Source organism: Hyposmocoma kahamanoa, unplaced genomic scaffold (assembly GCF_003589595.1).
Source record: "Hyposmocoma kahamanoa isolate Upper Pololo Valley unplaced genomic scaffold, ASM358959v1 202, whole genome shotgun sequence".
Taxonomy (NCBI): domain Eukaryota; kingdom Metazoa; phylum Arthropoda; class Insecta; order Lepidoptera; family Cosmopterigidae; genus Hyposmocoma; species Hyposmocoma kahamanoa.
In genome coordinates this window covers 10,294,172-10,307,022 of record NW_020653726.1, presented here as the reverse complement: position 1 = coordinate 10,307,022, position 12,851 = coordinate 10,294,172, and the positions used below count along the sequence as shown (strand labels likewise).

The 12,851-nt window shown below is 35.7% G+C and overlaps 1 protein-coding gene across 1 annotated transcript; it reads left to right on the top strand.

The window, feature by feature from the left end:
- Positions 1–4,114: 4,114 nt before the first annotated feature.
- On the top strand, positions 4,115–11,449 carry LOC113227119 (ctenidin-3-like). Its single transcript, XM_026459997.1, has 3 exons — positions 4,115–4,183; positions 6,045–6,090; positions 11,040–11,449. Exons 1-3 carry the CDS (start codon positions 4,115–4,117, stop codon positions 11,447–11,449), a joined length of 525 nt encoding a protein of 174 aa, XP_026315782.1.
- Positions 11,450–12,851: the final 1,402 nt, after the last annotated feature.

Below are 12,851 nucleotides of genomic sequence, written 5' to 3'. Positions count from 1 at the left end.
TCAGGGTACAGCGGGCGTCCGGGCCAAGCCCTCCGCCAGTGATACGCCTTTGGTGGACCCGGACTTGGGTATGGACTCGTTGGGGTTTGTGGTTAGCTGCAGAGACGGACATGTTTGTCTGTCCCGGTTGGGTCTGGCCGGTGCGTCTGTCTCGTGAGCAGTTAGCGCATCTTAGTAGTGGTCTAGTTGAGGGCCTGAAGCGAGAGGACGCGCTGGACACGTGAGATGCCCTTTAAGTTGGAAGCTATGTCCGGACATTGTCGCAGGACACTGCGACTAGCATCTCCGGCATTACCCCGGAGAGCTAGTAGAAAATAAGCTAGATATTCTCCGGTCCGTCCAGCTGCTTAGGTTATTGGGAACTGGAGAGGCGGGAAGTAATCGTGCCTATAGTAGTGGGTTCCTGTGGGCTCCTGTGGGTTCCTGTAGTAGTGGGATCAGAGTCAACGGCTTAGCGGTGGCAACCGCTAGTTGTGCAACGCGCAACGGGAAGTGAGTGTACCTACAGCTCCGGTACCTATCTGGAAAATAGGGCGGGTACAGTACGTGCACCCGGGGCGGCTCACCAGAGGCACTAGCCTGTCGAAGAACCGGATGAAGTCAAATGACAGAGGTCTGTGACAACCCTGTACACTGGCTTACTTATAAGGTTATAGTGCCCTTCTCGTATACCCGGGGTCGGCAGGGAGGGTCACTATAATCAAAACGAATGTAGAAAGATATGGGGCTGTTCTTTGTCTTCGCTGTACTTTGTTCCTATCTACCGACCCGAGAAATAGGGAGTTCCTTGGAGACTACGAGCTCCCCGGCAAAAGCAGGGTACGGCGGGCGTCCGGGTCAAGCCTCCGTCTCGGACATGGGTAAGGACTCGACGGGGTTAGCTGTGTGGATGGATACGTTTGTCTGCCCCAGTAGCATGTGGCTGGGACATCCTAGCGCAGCTAGCGCGTCTTAATAGCGATCTTAGACGAGGGCCTTTTTTTCTTTCGTGGGGATATTCTCCTAGGATACCTCTCTGCCGCGGAGGTAGCGGAGAGGAATGCCGGTAGGACTCCTACCTGCGGCTGCCAAACTTACACAACACGTATCTATAATTATTTTATGCACTAAGATTCTTTTTCCGTTTTCTAATAAAGTAACGTATTTATTAGTACTCACAAAAAATAGACAGATTCGTCTTACTCAGGCAATAAACAATTCAACTTTATAAACCTTTCTAGAATCATCAGCTCTTAACAGTACATTCCATAATTGGGATTGGAGGGTTATTTATTAAACTAATTGTTGTGCAATACTTAAACGAGTGCTTATGTACATTATGATAAGCAATAAAAGTAGCTCTAGAAAACTAATAAGCTACTTAAGTATAACATCTACCTACGTGACCTAAGACGCGTGTAGTGGGCCGATGAAATCATACTTAGTCTATATTTAATGGGTAGCGGTTGCACAAAAAGAAAAGAGAAAGTATTTATTTTAAATAGAAATAAGTGACTTAACTGTTTATATGTATTATTAAGTGTTATTAAGTAGTAGAGCACGTAGTGTATAGATGAACCCTAATAAGACTTGACTTATCAGGACAAATGTAAAATAGAAATTGAATTAAAATGAAACCTGTAGATACTGTCAATGAATATTTGTACTTTGGACAAAACATTTATAAAAAAAAACAAATAAACAAATATATATAATAGATCCAAAAAATAGTTTCATTTTCAATGTGTAGCAACCGCGAAAAAGTAGAGAAGGATAAAAATATCTTGGAGTGCATACTAATAGAACAAATACATTTTTAAGTCTAAAATGAATGTTTCGCTTACAAATGATGGATTCAATTCAAAGTGACGAAACAAAACGTAAAAGACTCCGTAAAAATAGCGTATCGTCTGAAATGGTGAAAATCTAAACATCTGGCAAGATCTACTGACTGCAGTCGCAGGGTTGGTCTACTGATACCCACTGCTAAAATGTATGTTGCGATGACGACGGCCGAAAGACAATATCACTCAGTTGGCGAAAGCAACATGCACGTGACTGGCTGCAGACAGGCGCGAATGACATAGGACGGAGGAGTATATGCAAAAAAAATACATGTCACTAAAGAGTGAAATTGAATTTGAAATAAAGGCTTCTATCATTATATTATTATAAATGAAATAAGTACTTTTTACTAAGTCGTCCGGTAAAATCCAAATTAAAACTTTAGAATACGCCGCACTTTTAAACTTAACTAATATTTTATATCCTTTTATTTAACAATTTCTTACGCAAATAAAATAATTTATTAAAAAAATATATTTTTATATATATTTGACAATCGAACCAAAGAGGACTCTAATAAGGAATTTCCTCTATAAGTACCAGAATAACGGAATAAAAACCGAGGGTATTATACAGAACAGGTGTTCTATTAGACAAATTCATTTAGTAATTTATTGAATCTACCATAAGTAGAAGCCAATCTAGCGTCCAGAGAGACCTAAACGCGGAGCTGTCCAATACTCGATATTATTTTTTTGTTTTGTATACAAAATTGATGTTTTTTTGTTTTTTATACAAAATCAGTGCGCTTTTGACCTCCATCTCACCTGATGGAAAATGATGATGAGGTGGACGATGCAGCATACACACCTAAATAATGCCTATTCACTCTCGCCTTGAAAAGCTAAGAATAAGCCCGTAGGTAGGGAATTCCTCTATCTAGCCGCTCGTCATATAAATGTGGATGCGCAACGCTTCATGCGAATCCTGGTAATAACCACAAGATAGGGGAACCCTAGTCTGCGTGTGCCCCGACGATGGAAAGACGAAGGCGAAATCAAATTATGAAATTCCATCGCACTCTCCGTGATACAGTTACCTTACAACTCCTGTTTATTATTTACCTTCCAACTGCAATCGTGAATTGTGTGGTATACTAAACCTAGACCTAGTCCACCTTTATGCTGATATATTTAGTAACCTATAGGACTATGAAATGTATTTTCTATCTACATCCATTTACAATCATCCAATGCCGCAACCACACGATGTGTGTTATATCATGTAATGTTTTAAATGACATAATAACGATAGAATCTGGATTTGACCAACTCTTTTGCACGTGCATGGTTCCAAAACACCCTGAGTCATTAGTTCTAAGACGTAGCTAACTGTGGTATAGTTTGTTTTTTCCTTAATATACGTTTAAACAAATTTTCAATACGTAATACGTATTACGTAGGAGCTTATAATTTTGTACAACATAAAATAATCTAACATTACAAAAAAAAGGTAGATACAAGGATTACGTAATTCCATAAAAGCTAGCATATATCATATTATTGGGAAACACTAGTAAAAAAAATATTTAAGAAATCTATTCATTCCAAAGAGCACTAAAAAATAGATTCCGCGTTCGTTTCAAACACTCGAACTTCGAATTAATGCAGTAAGCGTGACAAATACATAAGCCCTTTGTTTTGAGATCTTAGTTGACATTGAAAACAGCTCATCTGGTGTAACAAAAAACATTAACAACAGGGATGCAGCCAGTATATAAGGAGATGTTTGCTGTGTAGTTTCATCAAAGTGTAGTGATCCACTAAAAACATGGTAAGTAGCTTGTACACATTTTAAATAGAGAAGTAAAATACGTTGTCGACTACCAAGTCTTGTCCAAATTACATAATACGTCGTACAGTCAAAATCGCGCAGAATTTAACGCTTAAAATTCTTAATTTAACTCTGCTACTTTACAATAAGAATAGTCCCGTATAACTACATAGTTTTGTTTATAGGGATCCTCCCTATCAACCTCTTGGTTATATGGGAAAGGCACAATAACCTGTGCCAGCACAGGGACCTTATGCATTCAGGTCCTGACCCCAGATCAGCCTGTGGATAGGGTTGCCACAGACCGTTGTCACGGACTTCATCCGGTTCCCAAAAGTCTAGTGACTTGGGTGAGCGGCTCCGGGTGCATGTGCAGCACACTCCCTATTGTCCAGATAGATACCGGAACTGATGGCACGCTCACTTCCCGTTATGCGTTGCACAACTAACGCTAGTAAGACGTGCTAGTTGCGCGCGAGACGGATGCCCCGGCCACACATTACCGAGGCAGATTAACATGTTCGATTCTGCAGCTGCCCCGGCGACTCAATACCCATGTCCGGGTCCGCCAGAGGCGCCCGTGATGGTCAAAAACTTTCGGAGGGCTTGACCCGGACGCCCGCCGTACCCTAGTCTTACCAGGGAGCCCGTAGTCTTCTCGGAACTCCCTATCTCTAGAGTTGGTAGATACGGACATTACGATAAGAATGTTCCGAAATCCACATATATGTTGACTTATATTATTAGTACCCGGGTTCATTAAGTAAATCGGTTCAAATATGGACGGAACCTGGCTACTCACACAATGCAACTGAGACCAACGTAAAAATATTGTTATAAAATTTATTCATATATTTGGTTCACATATACATGAGATTAAAATGAGAGAGATTATGAAATCTTAAGCGCAATAAAAAATATTAGCTCTAAGCAGTAAACATCAATAAATAAAGCCCTTTTCACATTGCACCGCGTAGCAACGGCGTGCCACATAGTACAGGCCAAAAATATGCCACAGTCCAACATTTCATTATTTCTTACATTCATAAGACTCACATGAAACTATAAATGTACTCATAAAGTTTGCTTAATCAGTCTCAATACATACTTTACTTTCCCCATCACCTGAGTGCGTACTTATATATATGTATATGTTATCCTTTCTGCAAGAACAAACTTTTTGTCAAAATATATAATTTCATAGGTCGATGGAACTTAACTAAGCCTAAAATAATCAGACCCTAAAGTTCCAGGCATAAAATCTGTGTAGACCTACGTAATGTAAATTAAACGCGTCTCCGCCGCCGCAGTGTCGCCGCATGAAACGAGCCTTCGTTAACTCCACATTGTTTCATTTCGTTAATTATTGGTAATTAATTTATCAATAATCTACTATTCGACTTTATAATTAGACAATAATAACCTTACCACAACAACCATCGTCTTATATGGTCTTATGACATTTCATAAGTAATTAATTATAAGTTTTATTTTAATAAAACTGCTAATATGAATTATCAATGCCAGCTATTTCCACGCGCAAATATGCACCCATTTCCTAAACTTTATGACCAAATAACATGCTGTAAAAGGAAAATTTTATCTTCATGAAATTCCCCACAGTAGAAAATGAGTCTGTCAATGAGGATTAATATATTATACCTAATAAGTATACTTAAAACGTTGTTGTAATGTTACTTTTAAATTTATTCATCCTAAAAATCGTTATTGTGACTTTAATATAAAAACTTGGTTTATTATGATGTCGGCTTTTTTGTAGCTCTACTGGCGACTAATAACAAAATGTATTGATTAACAAATTTTGGCATACAACTAAGCTCAGATAAAGTTAAAACATTATGTGATGTTTCCAGGCTCTCAAATTAGGATAAATTGACACATGAGAGCCTGTATTCAACCTTGGTTTATCTAAATAATCACACACTAAAACAGGATAATAATGAAGTTTATTTTTACGTAAATCAACAAGCAATTAAATTGAATAAAAATATATAATAATAACCAAGTGACGATCGTTTGTGACGAGTATGTACGTAGTACACAATTGCATGTAACATTCTAGTACACTACCATACAATATTTACGTATGTACAGATGTACGTATGTACAGAGGCGCACGCATTCCGATGCACCTTGCGCACGCGTCACGAGATACTACTTATATTCGACATTACCTTTTCTATATGTCCACAAATATACTTGTTACTCAATACATCACTTAACTACATCGAAATTGGTTCAGCTGTTGTAGAGGTTAGCGTACACAAACGCTCGGATAAACTGGTAATTAGACAAAAATTATAAAAAATAGGGGTTAGAAGTGACTCCAATAAGTAGTTTACTTTAAAGTATTAGAAGTACAGACTTAGCTTCTTTACGATTTCATTATGTGTATATACATTGACTGTTAATATTATTTTTTTCAGTTTCTGGCCCTGACTCTAGTTTCACTTGTGGCGGGCGCTATGGCAGGTGAATATTTACTCATACCAATACTCAATATCAAACCAATTACGTATAATTTCTAAGAATATTTTAAGAGAATTTTTAAGACTTCCTCTGTATTTTCCGTGTGACAATACAGTTTACGACGTTGTCATAAATACCTATATCACGTATTTTAATTCATACCACACGAGCTTAGGTTATGGATTGCTAATACAGAGAATAAATCTTAAGATTAGAATAAGTGTCCATTTCACTTAAATTCAAATATTTAGAAAATCCAAACCTTAATCTAAAAATCTAAACCTTAACCATAGAAAAGCAAAAATCTCTAATACTCACAAATACGAGTAGTCTACAGAAGTTTCTTTACAATTCACTTGGTTTCTATTTAAATCTATGATTTAAATATTCAATGACACAACTGGCACTTTGTTCCGTTTAATTGTCACTTTCAATTTTTTGTTTCTTTTATTTAATCACAATTGTTTTTCTTCTTATCATGTCATTTTTACATTTTCAGTACATTTTTAATTACAACACAATTTTTTATTTACAATTCAATATAAATCCTGCAGTAAGTATATAACGCGGATTCTTACATATTTTTGGTGCCGAAACCTTTTTTTCTAAAATAGAAGAATATAAAACCTGCTCGAGTGACTCGAGCGCGGTAAAACACGCAGGCAAAGATCTTACAACCTTGAAGTCCTTGCGAATAACGCGAGGACAACATAAAAGGACGTTAACAAATTTGGGGAATTATTTGGAATCTGCAGAGCTAGACAATGCCGTACTCGAAGTTCGGAAAAAGGTATTAATGGGAAAAAGGTATTAAATTATAATGGGAACCACAGCGCCTCTCTCTCTCTGCAACATCAAGCAGTTTGAAACTTCAACGCATAGAAATAACTACTTTCGATGGTAAATTAGAAAACTACCGCTCATTTCAAGACTTGTTAGATTCGCTACTTCATCAAGATCTAAATTTGTCAAACATACAAAAGTTATATTATTTAAAACAATATTTAAAGGGAGAGCCTTTGGAAATTATCAATAATTTACCACTCATAAATGACTCGTACATTTCTGCGCTTGAATTACTCAAGAAAAGATACGATAAATTCTATTCTAATTGCAAAGCACATTAATACCATATTGGATCTTCCTACTATACATCATGGTTCCGCAGATCAATTAAGATCCATGACAGTAAAGATTAGACAGCAAATAATGGCTCTACAAAATCTGAAACAACCACTTGATCAATGGAGTTCGATTTTATTTTGCATTGCATGTTACACTACATCCACTTACATTACGACTTTATCACTCCGAGAGTTCAAGCGATAAGCTTCCCAACACTACAAATTTGCTCGACTTCATTGATAAAAGAGCTAGTTCATTAGAAGCAAGCCCTTGATCATTGAGACATAAGGTAGCGAACGTATCAAACGAAATAAAAAAAGGTGTACAACTGTATTGCATGTTCCAAGGACCACAAGCTTTACAAATGTCCTAATTTCATATTGATGTCGACGGCAAAAAGACTTCAGTTGATAATTAACAAAAAAATTTGCAAGATATGTCTGAATTCTCATGAAAAACCATGTCGATACAAGTTCAAATGCACTGTTTGCAATCAAGACCACAATGCTCTGATTCATATCAATCAGGAGAGTAGTTCTACTCAAGTTTTAACACAATGTACTCTTGCCTACCGCCAAGGTTCTGGTCACAGATGTTCACAACAACAAGTACATTGTGCGCGTTTTACTTGATTCGGGAAGTCAAACTTCCTTTTTTACAAAGCGCTTAGCTTCGAAGCTAGGTGTTTCCACGTTTGATTTTTCTAAAAATATTGTTACATTAGCAGACAATGTAAAAAAGGTTGACAACGGGTTTAATTTACAATTACATTCACTTACAGAAAACTTCAATGTCAATGTTACATGTTCCATTGTGGACAAGATTACAATTAACTTGCCACACGTGACAAGAACTACTTCTTGAACTTGAAGAAAAACTTCTGACACGTTTGTGTCAGAAGTTTTTGTTGAATGTTTACCGGAACATGATTATAGCGAAATTATTTTGAAAGAATCAGTAAAATTACACAATAAAAGATTTGAAGTTCGCATGCCGCGAAAATGTGACTTAAATTATTACGATTTATCGGATTCATTTTTAAATTCCTTACGATTTTACAATTTGGAAAAACGTTTCGATAAAGATCCTGAGTATCACTCATTATATGTAGATCTCATCAATGAATATTTGGCATTACGACACGCTAAAATAATGGACACGAACAATTGTTTACCGAAAACAGACTAATTTATTTCCTTCCTCATCACGGCGTGCTTCGTCCCGAAAGATTATCGACAAAGCTACGATTTGCATTTGATGGGAGCGCAAGGTACGGTAAATGTCCATCTCTTAACAATATTCTTTGCAATGGACCAGTACTTTAGAAATCACTATTCGATATTTTGTTGCGTTTTAGAACTTATAAATATGTTCTCATGTGCGATATCAGACACATATACAGACAAATTTTAATTCACCCTGATGATCGCGTTTTACAAAATATTATCTGGCGAGAAAATAAAAATAAACCTGTACAATGTTTGCAAACAATTATACGGCCTGACAAGTTCCGCCTTTTCAGCTACTCGATGTTTAATTGAGTTGGCAAATATGTATAAAACCGATTGTAAATTAGCGAGTGAGGCTATTATAACAAGTTCTTATGTCGATGGTCTTTTGTACAGTAGCAATAGTTATCAAGTTGTGATTGACTTAAAACAAGAGATCTTTCATTTGCTAGAATTGGGTGGTTTTGAACCACATAAATGGTGTTCTAATGATATGTCTGTATGTCAAGATGTTCCGACGGAAAAATACGGTTTTCAACAGAAATCTTGATCAGGGTTTGATAGTGAAGGCATTAAGCATTAGACCTTTCCTTGAACATTGAAAGGGATGCATTTGAGTTAAGCGGCAAGGTTATAGCTGCCCCTGAAGTAGAGACTAAACGTAGGTACTGTATTAAGTTCCGTAAGTAATTTTTTTTTATCCAAGGTTACGCTGGCCCTATAGTCGTCAAGGCTAAAATAATTTTGCAACATGTGGAAACACAATCTAGATTGGGACGCGCCTCTTCCTTCCAAACTTCAAAAAATATGGATGGAGTTTCATTCTTCAATATACAATATGGATAAAATATTTATTTCTTGAGACTTACATCTACATGACGCCAAGAAGTGGAACTGCTCGAATTTTTCGATTCATCATCTGACGCATATGCGTCCAACCATATGGTTGTTGCGTATATTTAAAAGTGCAAACTGTTGATAAAAATTATCATATAAATCTCTTATGCGCCAAATCTTATATTGTTGGCTTAGATTCCAAATTAACTCAAAACTAGAACTCCATGGAGTTTTACTTTTATCTAAACTAGTTTCAAAGGTCTTAATCATAATATGTAATGTAAAAACGATTTCGTGACTCAAAAATTGCTTTGAGGTGGATAAACACTGTTGAGGAGAAATTGCCACCATATATGGCTAATTGTGTCAAATAAATTAATAAATTAACTAATGGTATGACATGGAAGTTCACTCCAGGTTTGGCAAATCCAGCACATATTCTGTCTCGCGGTGGAGATCCCAAAGATATTTTACACAACTACTTGTGGTGGCATGGTCCTGATTATTTGAACAATAATTCCTACTATTTCCAATTGTGAGATATAGAGTTCCCTATTTCATTGCTTGATGAGCTAGTAACTCATACCTCGAATCTTCCTACTGACAATTGCATAATGCCATTTTTACAAGGTTTTCTAATATTAATAAAATGCAACGAATTATGTCATAATATATGTTAAGGTTTATTAACAAATGTAAGAAACTTTCGACAAACACAGGTTATATTACAGTTTTAGAACTTCAAAATTCTTTACAAGTCATCATACGATATGTTCAACATCATTATTTCTCAAAGGAAATAGATTGCATTAAAAGGGGTGTAGACTATAAAACAAATTCCAGTTGTCATCTAAAAGTGACACCCTACACCCTTTTGACATTTTCTAATAGGTTGTCCATTAATTTCATTTCCACAGCCATCTTTATTAAATGTTCCTAATAACCACATAAAGTTTGGAGGTCCATTCAACAATTCAGGCAGCATTTTTGGCAGGCGTGGTCAAACGATTGTCAAGTCTCTTTGAATAAAAGGACAAAATGGCAAAATAATCAGCCAAATATACATTAAGGTGATTTGGTTTTATTAAAGGATGATATGGTTCATCCACAATTCTGGCCATTGAGTTGTGTAGTAAGAATCTTTCCAGACAAGGACACAGAGTTGTTGAAGTAATGACATCTGATAAGAAATTGCATTCCAAGGCCTTTTCTAAAGTCGTGGTATTGCCAATATACTTTTGTATTATATTGTGACTACTACTTGTTATGAATAGTTGAGGAATACTTATTATAATATATGTAGTTATATATTTTGTTTAAATGTATTTTAAACATTTTAGTATTTAAGTTATGATTGAAATGTCAACAGATCGTGTAGTTTAATTTCATGCGCGGGCGCAATTATGTCCATGACATGGAATTTCTTTTTTGTTAAACACTTCTTTATTTCTTTGCAATTATTTTTTTTTTCTTCTATTGTTTTCTTACAATTGTTTTTGTTCTTATCATGTCTATTTTACATATTGAGTACATTTTATAATTACAATACAATTTTTTATTTACAATTCAATTAAAATCCTGCAGTAAGTTTATAACGCGGATTCTTACACATAGCCGGAAATACATATCGATATTTGACACATTTTTATTTATCATTAAATACTTAAAATTATAATATAATGAAATATCAATAAAATTGTAAATAAAAGTTAATTAGATTAAACTTAATTAAAATATATTATAATTATAATAAACTTGCAGGTGGCGCTGGTTGGCAAGGCGGTGGTTTTGATAGCGGGTCCTCCATCGGTGTAGCTCGTTCCTCCTTTGGTGGCGGCTTTAGTGGTTCTGGAGGTTACGGGCAATCTGCTGGCGGGTGGGGTGGAAGCGGAGCAGGTCGATCGGGTGGAAGTTGGAGTGGGTCCAACTTTGGACGATCTGGAGGTAGCAATGGCTTTAGTGGATCTAGTTTTGGCCGATCTGGAGGTGGAAGTAGTTGGGGCGGATCAGGGCTCGGTCGATCCGGAAGTGGCGGATGGGGTGGCTCAGGATCCAACTCGTTGGGCCGCTCTGGAGGATGGGATTCTGGATCGGGAGGTTACAGCAGTGGTAAATCTTCAAATGGCTGGGATAGCTCGAGCCTTGGAGGTCGCTCGAATGGCGGTTGGTAATCTGGTTGGAGGTTTGGTTTCCAATTTAAACGAACGATTCAATAAATTTACGTATATTGTAAATTTTATATTGGTTTACACTCTGTAGTTCTGAATGTATAAATATATATATTTACTAATATTGATTTATTTCTAGCAACACTGTATCATACTAATCAATTCTGAGATATCTATTTGAAGAATTGTGATACATAGTTGTGTAAGGTTTACTTATTCATTAAAATTTGCACTAATTTGGGTTATCGTTTTCTTAATAAATGTATAAATATTACAATGTAATAAAAAAGAAAATAAAATTGTTTACAATAATCGAGTGATTTGAATTTTTAACCGATATTCTCATCATTGTTTTTTTCAATTATCGAAACATAATTTTATTCGTACATCAAACAATTACAATGTCTTGTTTGACTTTTAGGTGCCATTTTATAATACTGCAACATTGCAACTGCTGAAATCAAAACCGAATCAATATATCACTTACATTCAATTTCGTCATTTTCTTTAAAATAGTAGAGCCACTTTGTTCGCATTGAAACACAAAATAGGCGTGTTAAACAGTGTAAAGTTGTGGAATTATTAAAGAGTTGATTAGTAAATTACCCTTCTATGAAATGAAAGAAAACAAAACATGAACTAGATATAATAGATAGATACCATTTCTATGCTTTTAATAATGCTTTGGTAGTCATTAATAATTGTTTCAGAAAAAAACTCCTTGTTGTTTTTCGTAATTCGACTTGGAATATGTAAATAAAAAGATTTTTTACGATTAAAAAATAATTTGTTGGAATAGGTTCTAATTTGTGTAGGTATCGCGATTTACGAGCATTATTTTTATAACAGTGGTTAAGTTTACCGTGAAAATTAACAAATGCGCTGGCCAAGAACGACAATAATCTTAGTTATTTACATAGACGTTTAAGGTTATAATTAACAAAAAAGGAATATTCCGTATTTGATCGATTGTTTAGTATTTAATAACCAAAGTATCATCAGTTTCTGTTCATGATGGCCACCCATTTGCATGTAAATAAATATGTACAAATGTTGACATATACGTTTAGTAGTATGCCTATGGTTGTCAATTATATTGGTGTGTTAATGTTTTATTACACGTAAGTATCAATCAAACAAAAATTATATACCAATGAAGGCTTAATATGTTATCAAACTTTAATTATACATACTGAAATAGGATGTAAAGAAAAATTTACTGAGTAATTCTACCTATAACATTCGTGAAAATTTCCCTGTGGATTCATTATTGGATTTCCAAAACCATTTTTCAATTTATTATTGATACAAAGATCGAACAAATATAAAGAAAAATTCCTTCGATCCGTCTGGACGCGACTGTTTGCCAAACCGGGATTATCGCTCTCCCAACTGAGCTACAGAT